This window comes from Camelus ferus, chromosome 14 (genome assembly GCF_009834535.1).
Source record: "Camelus ferus isolate YT-003-E chromosome 14, BCGSAC_Cfer_1.0, whole genome shotgun sequence".
Taxonomy (NCBI): domain Eukaryota; kingdom Metazoa; phylum Chordata; class Mammalia; order Artiodactyla; family Camelidae; genus Camelus; species Camelus ferus.
The window spans coordinates 21,206,538-21,222,294 of record NC_045709.1 but is presented as its reverse complement, the minus strand read 5'-3'; the positions used below and the strand labels follow the sequence as shown (position 1 = coordinate 21,222,294).

The 15,757-nt window shown below is 44.7% G+C and overlaps 1 protein-coding gene across 5 annotated transcripts in view; it reads left to right on the top strand.

Annotated features, from left to right (window-relative positions):
• CDK8 (cyclin dependent kinase 8) overlaps window positions 1-6,567 on the top strand; it is an 85,886-nt gene extending 79,319 nt beyond the window's left edge. For 4 of the 5 annotated variants that reach the window (XM_032496419.1, XM_032496421.1, XM_032496423.1 and 1 more), the window contains 4 exons: window positions 1,940-2,037; window positions 2,686-2,764; window positions 2,885-3,043; window positions 5,300-6,567. In XM_032496419.1, the coding sequence (XP_032352310.1) occupies window positions 1,940-2,037; window positions 2,686-2,764; window positions 2,885-3,043; window positions 5,300-5,425 (462 nt within the window). In that variant the 3' untranslated portion in view covers window positions 5,426-6,567. The remainder of the gene's footprint in view (window positions 1-1,939; window positions 2,038-2,685; window positions 2,765-2,884; window positions 3,044-5,299) is intronic. The other variant, XM_032496420.1, reaches the window with a different exon arrangement.
• The last annotated feature ends 9,190 nt before the right edge of the window (window positions 6,568-15,757 follow it).

Here is a 15,757-nt window from a genome sequence, read left to right as displayed (position 1 = left end):
TTCTACATCTTCTACAGTAATTTTTTTGTCATGTCATGTATCGTGTATTTCGTATCTAATCAGCATTTTTAAAAGCAGTACTTAATTTATCATATTACTACACAGTGTATTATTATTCAAATCATGGCTTCTTATAGTTAAAATAGTACCCAAATTGGAAGGTAAGTTAGAGCCTTCAAAGTTACAGCCTTATTTATTCTAACAAAATAATGATACTAGTGGTAGACCAGAAGTCACAATGTAGGGGAATTCTCTTACTCCCCGCCAGTTCACGGCTCCTCAGTGCAGTCTGGGGAGACCCCCAACCCTGCAGCCGCTGACTCCCAGATGGTCTGCCTTGGCAACTTGCTTGTTTTAACTAAGATGACCTGTCTTGGGTGGTCCCGGCTGACAGCTCTGATATAATCCCATTAAAACCGTTGAGTATTTTATTTTATTATATATATTATTTTATTTTATTTATTTTTTGGAGGAGTGACTAGGTTTATTTATTTATCTGTTTTTAATGGAGGTACTGGGGATGGAACCCAGGACCCCGTGCATGCTAAGCATGCGCTCTACCACTGAGCTCTACTCTCCACCCCCTGCCCCATTGAGTATTTTAAATAGCAAATCCAAGCTTTTCCTTTCAATCTCAAAATTAAATTGTGCTTCCACTGAAACAGCAGATCATTACAATTAATCTCTGAATCCCAGCATTTTGTCTGCACGTCTGAGTATTTCTTGTCCTGGTCTCTGGTTGTGTCGTCTCCCGTTGACTCCCGTGTCTGCTCATCCCTTGGTTTTCAAAGTGTGGTCCTAGTGCAGCAGCACCAGAGTCACTGGTCGCTGTTGGAGGTGCAGGTGCCGGGGCTCCTGCCCAGGTTTTCTAGGCAGGAGCTGTGTAGTCGTTAGGAAGCGCTGCAGGTCCAGGGGCGGGTCGGATGTCCTCGGAAGTCTGAAAAACACTGCGTTAGAGCAGAGATTATACACTAAGTGTCCACTATTTAGAGAATCTCTTAAATTACATGTTGAAGTCAAATACTCTAGTTCATAGAGCCCTCAGTAAATTATATTTCAACCAAAAAGTACTGAATTTTCACACTAGTGTGAAATTTCTATGTGGAGCAATAGTGGTAATAACAATGGCTAAGACGTACATGGTGCTGTCTTCCCGCCCAGCCTCAGTGTAACTGCTTTCCATGCATTAACTCGTTTAATTCTGAAAACAAGCTTATGAGAACAAGTGCTGTTTTTAATCCCCATTTGACAGATGGGGTTACAAGTGGTTAAGTAACTTGTTCAGAGTCACTCAGCTAATAAATGCAAGTCAGGATTTGAAGCCAAGTAGTCCCCTTCCAGAGTCTCCATTGGTAACCACACCTCTGTGCTTTACAAATTCCAGGTCAGTCACCGTATTTCTCAGCCTAGCGCCGCACTGTCAGGAGAACTTCGTCTGGTGGTCTGTGCGGTCCAGCAGGGTAGCCCCCAGCCACATGCGACTTTTGAGCTCTAGAAGTGCACCTGATACGACTAAGAGATTGAGTTTTTAAATTTAATTTGGCTTTAAATCTAAATAGTCACATGTGGCTACTGTATTACTTGTGTTACGATCTTCCCCTTAATAGAAAAATAATAGAAAATATAAGAATTTTAGCCCTGCACTAAATTGGATATAGCAATTTAGATAATGCCGGGAAAGATCACTGGTTTAGAGTAAGAAGATGTTAAGTTTAGTTACTTCTTACAGGAGAACCAAGTGAGATCATGAATCTTTGACTGAAATGTGAGTTACCACGACTACATTAAATTTAACAAGGAGTTTTTGGGTTAATTTGGAGGAATAAGCACCCTCCAAACTGTGGTGTTATTAATCAAAAAACATACGGCTCCCACAGGTGTGCCGGAGGGTCTAGCTGTGTGAAGTAATGCAGGGGTTTCTTGTGATTTGTGGTTTCAGCTTCAGAAGTTGCTCACCATGGACCCAATAAAGCGAATTACCTCAGAACAGGCTATGCAGGATCCCTATTTCCTGGAGGATCCGCTTCCCACATCAGAGTAAGTGGTCAGTTTGTTGCCTCACAGAAGATCGAGGGGCGCGCTTTCTTTTAGTTGTCAGCTCCGGGGAAATCCTCGTGAGCAGCAGAAGCTGAGCTCTGACAACGGAAGTGTCGGCAGGGTCACGGTTGGGGAGGCTCCCGTCCACTCCTCCGTGACCTTGGTCACATCACCCCCAGCAGGCTGGCTGCACACGCTGTCGCCCCCTCGGGCTCCCTGCGCCTGCTCACTGCTCACAGCTCCAGCTTTACATTTCTAACCCCAGTCCCCAGTCCGTTTGTGTTCCCCATACTCTCATTTTAAATGTAGTATGGAGAGTGAAAAAAATGTGTTTGAATAGTGACATTCCAGCTGGAGTCTGCACTTGGCTGTGGTGATAAAGGAGTAGTCGCAGAATCAGAGAAGGATGTTGAGTCCAATTAGATGACGATGATTCTTTCCATACACCTCAAGGCACTCCTGTGTCCTGCTGTGGTGTCACTGGTCAGGGAGGAGACTCAGTGTGTCACAGGTGCGTGAAAGGTGCTTATGTCACAAACAGGGAGACAGAGAGTCCACCTTAAAAGATTAAAAGGGAAACCACTTCAGTGAAGCATTTGGAGTACTGATTGGCATACCAGAAATCGTTTTTCTGTTTCTTGTGATCAGCGTTTTTGCCGGTTGTCAGATCCCGTACCCAAAACGAGAATTTTTAACAGAAGAAGAACCCGATGACAAAGGAGACAAAGTAAGTATTAAAGTACGGTCGGCTGCTTCATGCTTTGTTCAGGGCCACGTCCTGTTTTCTGGTGGACGTCTTCTGTTCTCCTTCTGAGTTGAACTTTGTTTTTGTCTTGAACCCATTGAGAAGAACCAGCAGCAGCAGCAGGGCAATAACCACACGAACGGGACCGGCCACCCAGGCAACCAGGACAGCGGCCACGCGCAGGGACCCCCGCTGAAGAAAGTGAGAGTGGTCCCCCCGACCACTACCTCAGGCGGACTGATCGTGACCTCAGACTATCAGGTATTCCAAGTCCCCTTTGTCTTCACCTGCCGTGTTGGTATTTGCATGTGGGTTTGTGGGCACTGGAAAATGCGACATCATTAAGAAAACACTGACCTTGCTGTGCCCAGGACCCACGGTGACATGAAGAGCTACTGGCACGAGGGTACTGACGGTGCGGGAGGGGCTCTGCCGAGCGCGGTGACACGTTTGATCATTAGCTCTGTGACCTGGGACGGGTAACGTGCACGTCCCGGCTTTAGTTTCTCGTCTGTGACGTGAGACGCGAGGCCCAACCCGCAGCCACCATAGGGGCGGAGTGGACCTTATGGACCTTAGCCCCAGCTTACAGCAGGTGCTCAGGAAGCAGTGTCTCGGGTTTGAAACAGCAGCGGACCGCTGTGATGGCTTCCAAACCCCAGCCCGGCCACCGACTCCCGGGCAGCCTGGGGCCAGTGGTTCAGATGTGCTCAGTCTCGTCACTTGCAGATTTCGGATCATGGTAAGCACGAGGCTGAGGTCAGGAGCAGACGAGAGGATGTAGGCAGAGGATGGTGGCCAGCTGGCTGACAGGCCCTTGGCAGGCTGCTCATTCCTGTTACGATGCCATCGTTAAAATTCTCAGCAGCGATCCCAGCGCAGGGGGCACTTCTCAGGTGCTGAGCGCTGGTGACGACCGTGATTGTAGTAGGAGCTTGCCAGGTGCTTCCTGTGCACAGCTGAGTATGACAAAGGCGGGGCTTCCTCCAGACATTATGTTAACTGTGAGGTGAGTGTCACCATTGTCATTTCAGAAATCAGGCTCGTGGAGGTGAGACACCTTCCCTGTGTTCACCCAGCGAGTGGGCCATGGGCCCAGGATACAGACTCTGATCCACCACAGAGGCTGCTCTGTTGCCACTTGTGGGTCCCCTCACGGGACGTTGTCAGTTCCTTTGCAGGCAGACCCAGTTTGAAAATTGTATGCCACCTCCCCGCTTACTTAATCCTATTCCCAATTAATCTGGCTTTCAGTGTGGGAAGTACACTGCAGACTTGACCATTTAGAGTTACTGACCTACTAAAAGAGAAACAGAGATCCTATTAAACTGATAAGGCTCTCAGCCTGCTGCCACACTCAGGAATTAGGTCTTAACCCTGTTGTGGTTAACAGCGGCCCAGCCCACCAGACGCTGGACATCATTGTCTGAGCAGTAACTGTCTCCCAGTGAGCTGAACAAGCAGGGGATGCCAGGTCAGGCACCGTGGGGCTTGGCGTTTGCTCCAGGACCTTCCCTTTCCGTCCGAAGGGGAGGGAGGAGCACACCCCTCCAGCACACGCGTGTGTCTGCCCGCCCGGGCGACGCGTCCTGAGAGTGCTGCGGGGCGGGGCTCTGACCTTGGCCGCCGGATCCGAGGAGATGGCGCTGTGCCCTTTGTGGAAGTTGTTGTTGTGCTTGGTTTATGTTAGTGAGTTCAAAAATCGTCTTTCTGACTAGAATTTCATGTGTCCACTCTTTTTAAGATGTTACTTTTGCTAGAGTTGGCTGAGTTTTGAAGTATATGGTTTATTAAATATGTTTTGAAAGAGGAAAGTAATAAATTATGGTTAATCTCTTGTAGTGTTTGTCTTGGGAACCAGCAGTGGTGCAGGAATGAGGATAAGGCTGTAACAGACCGAAACTGGAGGACCTAAACTCCGCCCACTGTGCCGTTCTTAGAACTGAGAATGTCCCTCTTGCTGCATTTCAGTAATTGTAACTTTACCTTCACACATCACTTGCAGCAGAAAATAAGATTCATTAGTGTAAACAGCATAAAGGTATCTAATGCCGAAGAAGGTGATTCTCTGGTACCCTTTCTTGTCTTACTCATCTTTATTCTTAGTCACGTGTATGTTGGGGAGTTTTCTGTTGAAGAAACACGTGTGTAAATTAGCTTTTACATCATTAAGTTCCACTGTAAGCTTCCCAAACAAATGAGTTATTATTTATCGAGTAGATGCAAAGCAGCATAAAAGGGGTTCCTGCTACAGAAAAGAAATGAACTGCTCAGCACAGTAGACTCAGCTCGGTAGTGCTCACTAGCAGTACTTCTGACCTTCACAAAGAGAAGGCGGTGTTCAAAGATTTGGGGATTTTGTCACTTTAATTCTAAAGCCAGTACACAGCCCAAGACTTGTAGGTTCTCACTGCCTTAAGATAAGTGACATTTCAAACACACGTAAGCCTTGCTGGCTTGGGACACAGCCAGCACGCAGAAACACCCGAGTCACGTTCCCCCCCCCTCCTCTTGCAGCGTTCCAATCCACATGCTGCCTACGCCAACCCTGGACCAAGCACATCGCAGCCGCAGAGCAGCATGGGATACTCAGCTACCTCCCAGCAGCCTCCACAGTACTCTCATCAGGCCCACCGGTACTGAGCTGCGCTGGACACTGTCCCTGCACTGCCGCTGGGCTGCGGGCCGGCCGCGGGCTGCGCGGGCGCCTGGCGCGGGCCCCGCAGGCGTGCTGTGCAGCCGGAGTCGGCGTCCAGGAGCCGAGTGCCACCACTTCTCGCAGACGGGGTGGTGGCTTCCAAGTTGTACCTGTCTGGAGTTAGCCTTGAGGAGAAAGTGCTAGCACAGTTTGTGTTGTGGGTTTGCTACTTCCATGGTTTACTTGACATGGTTCAGACTGACCAGTGCGTTTTTTTCAGTGACAGTCTGTAGCAGTTGAAGCTGTGAAATGCGCTAGGGGCAAGCATTCGTCGTCATGTGTGGTGAATTCTTTCAGTGTAACAGCATTACCTGACCAATAGTACACACGCATACACAAACGTTTAACTGGTACTTGAAACATGCAGTATATGTAACTCAAACAAAATAACCAAGACTCAGAATGAGATGATTTCGATACACCTTTCATTTTAGTGTCTTATCGGTGGGTTGATTCATTTTCTACATTAATCAGTATTTTTTGACCAAGATTGCTTGGATTTTTTGAAAGTACTAAAAGCCACATAGGTTTTCCAGGAAGGTTTCAAAACTCCCAAAGATTAATTTCCAACTTATAAGTTGTTTTTATTTTCAATCTATGACTTGACTGGTATTAAAGCTGCTATTTGATAGTAATTAAATATGTTGTCATTGATATAAACCTGTTTGGTTCAGCAAACAAACTAAAATGATTGTCATAGACAGTGTTTTATTTTTCCTGTTGGTGTTGCTGGCTTGTGAGCATGCTTTAAGATGAAAAAAGCATGAACGATAACTTCCTTAAAAAGGTGCGGCATCCAGTTCAGATATTTTGTCCTGATTTTGAAGCTGGTTGGTGTAGTGCTACTAAAATTTTGTTCATTTTCTTTTTTAAAACTTGTCCGCACGTTGTTTAGGGTGCCCTTACTTCAGCGAAGGAGAAGGAGTAGGAGAGCCTTAGAATTTTTGAGGAAAAAAAACCCCTATAACATACAATGTACTGTATCAAACTATTTTACATGAATGACACAAGTATTCTGAATTTAAAAAAATCGAACATTGTTAAAAACAAGGTGTTATGTAATAAATTTATTTTTCATAAATCTAAATATGGAGTCAGCTGTATTTTTATGGACACAAAGGTGTTTTATTTTATTTTAAAATGTACCTTAACAAGTGGCCTCTGAATAAATCTCTTCAGTTGTTTTTGTTAATACTACCTGCATCTTCTGCCTCCGTGATGAAGTAATGACTTACGATTCCACACGAACTGTCTTCTCTGCAGTGCTCAGTACAGCAGTGTGAGTATAGCATACGCTAGTGTGCCGGGCATCCTGGCATTTTTATCCACGTGTGGCTTTTTGTTTGTGTATTTGTTTGATGTCTGTCTCCACCGCGAAGGCGGGGACTCTGCAGTCCTGCTGAGAGCGAGCTAGCGTGGTGCCCGCACACAGCATCACCGCAAGTATTCCGTCCGGCAGCTCCCTCTCTGCCTCGCTGCCTCCCCTCCCCGTCGACGGCTCTCCTCCAGCTGCCCTTGCCTCCCTCCTCTTCCTCAAAAATGTCAAGCACATTCCTGTCTCGGGGCATTTTCCCTGCTGTACCTTCTGTGCAGGCACCGGCCCCAGCATTTGCCAGGCTCGCTCTCAGCTCACTGAGTTCTGCTTTCTTTTCCGTCGGTCACAGTTTATCTTCTTTCCCTGCTTGATTTCTCTTCAGAGCAGCGGTCATTGCCTAGCATTTTTGTACATGTGGATTTTTGTTTGTGGATTTGTCCGTCTGTCCTTCCCCCTGAGGGCAGGGACTCCCCACATTCTTCCTTAACTAGGTGGTGCTTGGCGTTTAGTTTGCATTCAATAACTATTTTTATATCTGAACTTAAAACTGAACCAAAATACTCACCATCGTCTGTATTTCCTAGTTGTGGTGTGTGCTACAGTCACTTCTGAAATTGCTCTGCCTACCTTGTTAGATTTTAAGATTCTCCTGATATATTTCCCTCAGTTTGCACCGAATTAAAGAAACAAGCCAAAAAAGGTATTCAAGCTGGAAAGGAAGAAATAAAACCATTGGTATTAACAGATAATATATTTGTCCATATAGAAAATTCCAAACAATCTACAAAAAAGGTGTTAGAACCAGTAAGTGAATTTTACCAAGGTTGTAGGGTACAAGGTATACAAAAATCATTGTATTTTTTCTACACTAGCACTGAGTAATTAGCAATTGAAAAATTTTCTAAGTACCATTTATGTTAGCACCAAAATAACATGAAATACTTAGGCACAGATCTTATAAGATGTGTGTGCAAGATACGTTTACTGAAAACCACAAAACACTGATGAAAGGAATCAAAGAATAATAAATAAATGGAGAATATACTGTTTTCATGGATTGAAACATGCAATATTGTTTAAATGTCAGTTCTTCTCACACTGATCTATAGATACAACACAATTCCGTTTAAAATCCTAGAAGGGTATTTGGTAAAAATCAATGAAATTTTGTAAAATTTATATGGAGAAGCAAAGGAGTGGAATAAAGGAGTGGCTAGAGGATGTGCTGGTGTTCAGACTTAGACCTGTCTAGACCTCCAGTAATCGAGGCATGGTGGTACTGGAAAAATAGTAGATGGATCAATGGAACAGTATGAAAGTCCAGAAAGGTACCAACACATGTCAGGTCAGTTAGTTGTCCATGAAACAAACAGAACCTCTAGTCAAGGAGTCAGGATACACACACGCTGGAAACACAACATTGGGTCAAGCACTAAAAGGAAGGTTGGGAACCACAGCTGTCCTCTTTTCTATTCATTGCTTGTTTTTTCATTTCTGTTTTGGGGGGAAGTAATTAGGTTTATTTATTTACTTGCTTATTTTAATGCAGGTACTGGAGATTGAATCTACCACCAGCTATACCCTTCCCGCTTAGCTGTCCTGTTTTGAGGGGAGAGAGTAGCCTGGTGGGAAGGGCTTCCTGGCAGGTGAGGATTGGTGCAGAGCATCAGAAGAAGGCGGGGCTTGGGGTCAGAAGACCTGGATCTTGGCCCTGCTGGTTACTTAATATAAGTCCTTGGTAAAGTCATTCAACTTTTCCAAGTCCCTGCCAGTAATAAGAATTGCAGTAATGCTGGTGATGCTTTCACGGTCACAGAAATGCTGGAAGTCACTGTGTAAAGCAAACTATAAACCTCTATTCAAATTTCCATAATTAACCCTCTCATCGCATCTGGACCCCTAAAGTAGACTGAACACCCACCGTGTACCTGGCACTTTGTGAAGCATTTCACACGTAAGGTTTCCTCACAAAGGCTTTATGCATTAAGTATTATTTTCCCCAGTTTACAAATGAGGAAAGTGAAGTTTGGAGAGATCGTGCCCCACTCACTCAGTCAGCCTAGTGACAGAGTCAAATCTGGCTCCAGGCCCCAGAGAAAGGGAGCCTAGGACGGTCACCAAGGGTGAAGTGGCCTCGGTCCGAGCGCAGAACGCGTCCTGGGCAGCAGTCGCCAGAGGTGACAAGGATAAGCTTGTGCGCTGCCAGGGAGGGCTGCTCTGTTTTCAGAGGAAGTCATTTCTTGGTGTGCTTTCGCATTTAAATTACAAAAAGAACTTCTGTGGTACTAGTTACTGATACTGTCTGTTGAAAGCATACTCAACAATACAGTGGATTTAAAAACTGGTGCTGGTTTAACAGGCCCTAAAATCCACTTGATTAGTATACAGTAATTGCTTTTCCAGCAGAGTTTCCGCAGTGGCAAAAAGTAAGCTGTACAGAGGCAAAAAGAGGCACTGAAAATTTTTCTCTGACTTAGTCAAAGGCTTTTGCTATGCCCAGTTATACTGGACTCTGTGCACCCTAAGAATCCTCTTGGCCCCCTTCTTCCTCCAGCCACTGCTCCAGTGACTGCTTCCACACAGGCTGCACCCACGTTTGGTCAGGTGCTTTGCCAGGGGCCCACGTCAAGTGTGTGTCCTTCCCTACCACTAAGCTTCTCTGGTGCTTCGGTGCACAATGCTCATAGGACCCTCACTGAACTCGGGTTGCGAAGGGGAACTGATGCCCATAGGGTTACCTTGAGCAATGGATTAAAGGAATCAGTAGGTAGATTCCCAAAGCAGAGCAGTTTGGAGATGCGTTTCATATGGCTTTTCAGAATGTCTTGACAGAACCGAGCACCAGTCACCCACAGTGGCAGCCAGCCGAATATGCGTCCTTGCATTGGTTTCCTTCCTTGTTCCCTCCCTTAGTTCACTCTGCTGCCCCCTGAGACCACATTCACATGTGAACCAACTGTGCAATTCTTTGTCTTGTCTACTGTTTGGGGGGAGTGTGGAATCCAGGCTAGAAAAGTTTGTATTCAAATGGGTCTTCAGAAGATGTCAGCAGTAAGGAACCCATTGCTGGTAAAGTCCGTGCTAACCCATGATTTGCAACAGTGTCAACGTTACTGAGATTTTCCCTGGGGTCATTTGGGATGAGCTACAGGTGGATCATGGGATTATGAAGAAGCTGGGGCCTGGGTATTTAAAAGATCATCAGGTTGGCTGGCTTCGTTAACTGCTTTGGAAGACACAAAAAAGTGAAAAGATAAGCTCAGGTCAGCCAACTATCAGGACATGCTGCAAAAGTCGAAGGGTCAGAGTGGGTGGCTGACAGATGCAAACTTAGCGTAAGCTGAGCCAAGTCATCACGCAAGGGCAGCTGCTGTGCTGGACAGTTCTGCTTCACCAGACCAGACCAACACAGCTGCTAGTGCTTCGTATGTGGCTTTTGGTTAGACAAACACATCCTTGGTTCCCCATCAATAAGGAAGATGGAAATACCTGATGTTTCCATGGGAAGGTCAGCCATACACTCTGTCTTGTTCCAAGGCTGCATTAACTCTGTGTTATGGCATAGTCCACAGGAGAGTGATGTCACGGGAGATGCTGGGTTAGGAGATGCCAGGAATCCACCTCCACCTGGACAACAACCGTACTGGCAGAAACAGTCCGAAGTGACTGTTTTAGAACTGTGGCGTTCATTCGAACAAAAATACTTAGAGACAAATGAAAAAGGAAGCACAACGTGCCCCGAGCTATGGGAGGAGCAAAGCAGTGCACAGAGGGAAACACAGAGCTGCGAACGTCTACAGGAAAACACAGAAAAGGCTCAAACCAGTGACGTAACTACTCCTTCGGGGACTAGAATAAGCTAAACCCGAAGACAGCAAAAGGAAAGAAAGTACAAAGAGTAGGGCAAAGAGAAACAAAACAGGAAAAACAATAGAGAAAACCACTGCAATCCAAAGCTCGTTCTTGGAAAAAGATAAACAAAGTCGACAACTTCAGCTAGTCTGACACAAGGAGTGAGAAAGTGCAAATAACTCAAATCAGAAATGAAAGCAGCATTACTGCTGCCTTTACAGAGATCAGAAGGCTTATGGGGATACTGTAAAAACTGGACACTGACAAATCGGATAACCTAGAGAAGTAGACACCTTCCCTGACACGTAGTTTACCTCAACTGAATCAAGAAGAAATGGAAATCTCAGCATTCCTCCAAGTAAACAGATGGAATCAGTAATCCAAAACCCTCACAAATTAATGTCCTGGGCTAGATGACTTCACTGATGAATTCTACCAAACGTTTAAAGAAGAATCAGTGCCTCTTTTTCTCAAACTCTTCCAAAAAATTTTAAGTAGAGGTAACACTTCCAAACTCATTCCATGAGGCCAACATTACTCTGATACCAGTGCCTGAGAAAGACATCACAAGGAAATTACAGACCAGTGATTCTTGGAAGAGATGAATCCTCAAGCAAACGTTAGCAAAGGAAATCCAACAGCTTACGGAAAGGGTTGTTGACCATGACTAGGCAGGAGTTATCCCAGGAATACAAGGCTAGTTTCACAAAAGGAAACCCACCAATGTAATATATCCTGTTACTAGAATAAAGGGGGGAAATGATCATCTTGATGCAGAAAAGGCATTTAATATAAGCTTTTAGAAGTCTAGGAATAGAGGGGAAATTCTTCAGCATGATTAAGAATAGTTATGAAAAACTCACAGTTAACGTGAAATGGTGAAAGACTGAAAGCTTTGCCCCTAAGATCAGGAGCGAGACAAAAATGCCAGCTTCCACCACTGCTATTCAACGTGGTACTGGAAGTTCCAGCCAGAGTTATTAGACAAGAAAAAGAAAAACATCCAAATTGGAATGGAAGGGGTAAAACTGTCTCTGATCACAGATGACGTGAGGTTACATACGGAAAGTGCAGAGAATCCACAGCAGAGCTGATAAATGAGTCCAGCAATTTGCAGGGTACAAGCTCAGCACCTAGAAATCAGCCGTGGTCCTATACACCAGCCGTGAGCCATCCAGAGAGGAAAAGAGAAGAGCAATTCCAATTAAAACAACACAGAAATGAAGGCAATCCTTAGGAATGCATCTAGGCAACAAGGTAAAAAAATACCAGAATTGCTGAAATTAAGACCTGGGCGGGGAGGGTGTAGCTAAGTGGTAGAGTGCATGCTTAGCATACACAAGTCCTGAGTTCAATCCCCAGCACCTCCTCTAAAAATAAATAAATAAGTAACATCCCCCCTCCCCAAAATTTAGAAATTAAAGAAGATCTAAAGAAATGAAAATCATCCTGGGTTCAGGGACAGGAAGACTTGTTAAGATGTCAGTACTACCCAAAGCAACCTACAGCCTCAGTGGCATTCCTATCAAAGTTTCAGTAGCCTTTTCCCCAGGTACGGGCAAGCTTATCCTCCAATTCATGGACTTGCAAGGGGCCCTGAATAGCCAAGGCAATCTGGACAAACGGAAAAGTTAGGGGGGAGGCGCAACTCAAGTGGCAGAGCACAGGCTTAGCACGCATGAAGTCCTGGGTTCAGTCCCCAGTACCTCCTCTGAAAATAAGTAAATAAGCCTAATTGCCTCCCCCCAATAAATAAATAAATAAATAAATAAATAAATAAATAAATAATTTCTTAAAAGAATATAAAGTTTTGAGGACTCCCACTTTCTGAATTCAGACCTTACTGCAAAGCTATAATAATTAAAAATTACTGTTACAGTTTGGTACTAAGGACTTCTTTAAACCTCTTTAAGATTCTGTTGATGTTGTCTTTGTTGTATTTTTATTTCATGGGTGTTCATACCTCCAAAAAATGGGAAAAAATTATCTAAATATTAATATTTACGTTTAAGGATCTGCACTTTGAAACAATAGGAAAAATGGAGTATTTCCTTTCTTTTTAAGTATGTGTTTTGGTTCTAAAAATAAAAATAAATAAAAACTTAAGCAAACATTATAAGCAAATAAACTTGCTTATTTGTAAGTGTTACTGTTTTGGAACTTAAAGAAGAATTATCTGAATAAAGTCCAGTCCTTCAAAAAAAACCAAAACAGTATGTTACCGACAAAGGACAGATGCATAAACTCAGTGGGAGAGAACAGAGCACCCAGAAATAAACCCTCACGTAGACAGTCAACTAATGTACCACATGGGAGCCAAAACACAGAGTGGGGAAAGGACAGTCTTTTCAATAAATGGTATTAGGAAAACTGGACCCCATGCCATGTCGTTGTGATCACTCCAGCTCTGTAGTACATTTTGCAATCAGAAAGTGTCATGGCTTTGGCTTGGTCCTTCTTTCTCAGGATTGCTTTGGCAATTCAGGGTCTTTTGTGGTTCTCTACAAATTTTAGGATTGTTTTTTCTGTTTCTGTGAAAAATGCCCTTGGTATTTTGATAGGGGTTGCATTGAATCTTTCGATTGCTTAAGTAGTATAAACATTTTAATAATATTAATTTTTCCAAACCATAGGCATGGAGTATCTTTTCATTTACTTGTGTCTTCCTCACTTTCTATCCTCAAAGTCTTATAGAATAAAGTCTTCTACAGAATGCCCAGTGAAAATAAAAATATACAGATTTTTCCTTGCTGAATCTGACAACCCTTGTTTAGTCTAGGCCCTACTCAGTCTAAAATGTTGCATATCAGATAATCCCTTCTATTCTGAGTGATACTAAGAGACAATCTCACTTTATATTTAGGCATTAACAGTGATTTCTTCCTCAGTATGCAATGCCATAAGCATTCTTGAATGTATTTCCAAGTAATTTTTTTCTTTGGTGGGAGATGGAAATTATTTTGGAGAATAAAGTATTAAAAGACGGGGTTCACCTATGGTCTGAAAAATGCCACCAGAACCCACATGACTAATTAAAATAGGGTGTTCTCAACATGGGCTTGGACTGGAAGAGTATGTCCACGTCTTCAGATTTATTCTCCGAGTCTTGGCAGAGCAGCATTTTTCAAAGGCAAGTGTCATCTTAACCCACCATCCTGACTCCACAGACTGCAGGTATTTGCTAAGCTATGAGTGCTTGCAAGGCAATTTAAATGGCAAGTTGTAGGATCAAGGAAGAAATCTAGAATTAAAGAATTCCTTTAATCACACTGACTTTTTGTTTAAACAGAAGTCTTCAGGACTGAATTTCTTCATAAAACTAAACATGTTTTCTTCATTTATTCTTGGGTGTGGAAACAATAACACTTTCATTTTCCCCAGCTATGTTATTTAGAAAGAGTAACTCAATTTACCCCAGTGCTGCAGAATCCTGGTGGGGTGTCAGAGCTTTAATAACTTAACTTGTTCTGTCACTTTATTACATTAGGGGGAAAAAATAATGTTTGCCACTTTGAATTCCGGCTCAGACTCTGTGAAGAGGTGCTCTGTTCATCTGCGGCTCCCAGACACCCTCGGTTAGTATCCAATTGTACCCGGCTTGAATCATTTCCTATGATTCAGAAAATCACTTTTGTTCTGTCCCCAAGGATACAAATTGGAAGTAAAGTGATAAAACTTGGAAGTAACCCAATAAAACAGCCCTGGGAAGCATGAAGCTCTTAGATTCACCAGTTGGTAAGGGGAAGATCTTGCCCAGGTGTGCTGGGAAAATCCCTTCTGCACATTATTCACTGCCTTCTGTAATTCAGGGATTTTCTCTAGCTTGTTTGCTTTCTTCTTCTTTTTATGTAGAAAAGCAGCTGCTTCTCTTGTGGGCAGATGACACTGCTGGTTCTGAGAAACTTTGAGAGCTCCCCGCCTTGCAGGCTGATGCACTGGGGAGGCTGGCAGCTTCTTCAAGCCCCGGGTTCAAAGGCCTTTTCCTCCATCACATTCCTTTCCCTAAAGAACACCCCGCCTTCCTTTCCAGCCATCCTCTCTCCACCAGCCAGACAGCCGACACTAACCAGAGACCCGCCAGCCCAGTCCTCTCCCGCACAGTGGGCCACGCGGAGGAAGATGGCCTGTGTGCTAAATCGAGCACTTTCAAGGGGGAGTTTTTAAACATTCATTTAACAAATGGCATTTCCTTCGGGCTTTGGTTTTTCCATTCTTCAGGGCCAGGGCGCCGGGGCCAAGGTCTTCTGCAGCCCCTCTCATCCAGCCGACTTGAAAGGATGCCCGGCCGTCTTTCCTTTGGAACTGGATTCCCTTCATGGTATTTTATGCTGAGTGATGATGTGCGGTCCAGGGTCAGACTGAAAAGGGGCCATTAGCGCCTGGCCTGAGGACATGGCACGTTCCCGAGGAAGACACGGGGAACTGTAGTCTGGGCTTCACCATCTCCTGGGGCAGCAGTGGGACACCTCAGTCTGGTTCTCTGGGGCTCGGGTTTCCCTGCGTGAAGCGGGGAGCGTGGGGAGTAACCAGTCCCAACAGGCAGACTCAGGGCTGCTCGGTGAATTCCAAGCCATGCTGGCATCTTTACAGAGTGCCAGTACCGTCTGCATGGGTGAGCTGAGCCTTCCAGAGAGTCTGGCAGGGGCCTCGCATGAGCTCACCGCACCTGCTTTCCGCATTACCTGCCCACCCTCTGAGCGTCACAGGAGCAGAAACCCGGCCTGATATACTCCCCAAGGACACGGGCACCCAGTAGGGGCACCTGGCATGGCGGCTGCCAGGGAGGGGGCACTTGATGACAAAACGTCAGTTAAAGCCATTACAACAGCCAAGACATGGAAGCAACCTAAATGCCCATGGACGGATGACTGGATAAAGATACAGTGTATATACAATGGAATACTACTCAGCTGTGAAAAGAATGAAATAATGCCATTTGCAGCAGCATGGACCTAGAGATTGTCATACTAAGTGAAGTAAGTCAGACAGAAAGACAAATATGATATCACTCATATGAGGAATCTAAAAAATGACACAAACGAACTTACTTACAAACCGGAAATAAACTCACAGACATAGAAAACAAACTATGGTCACCAGAGGGGAATAG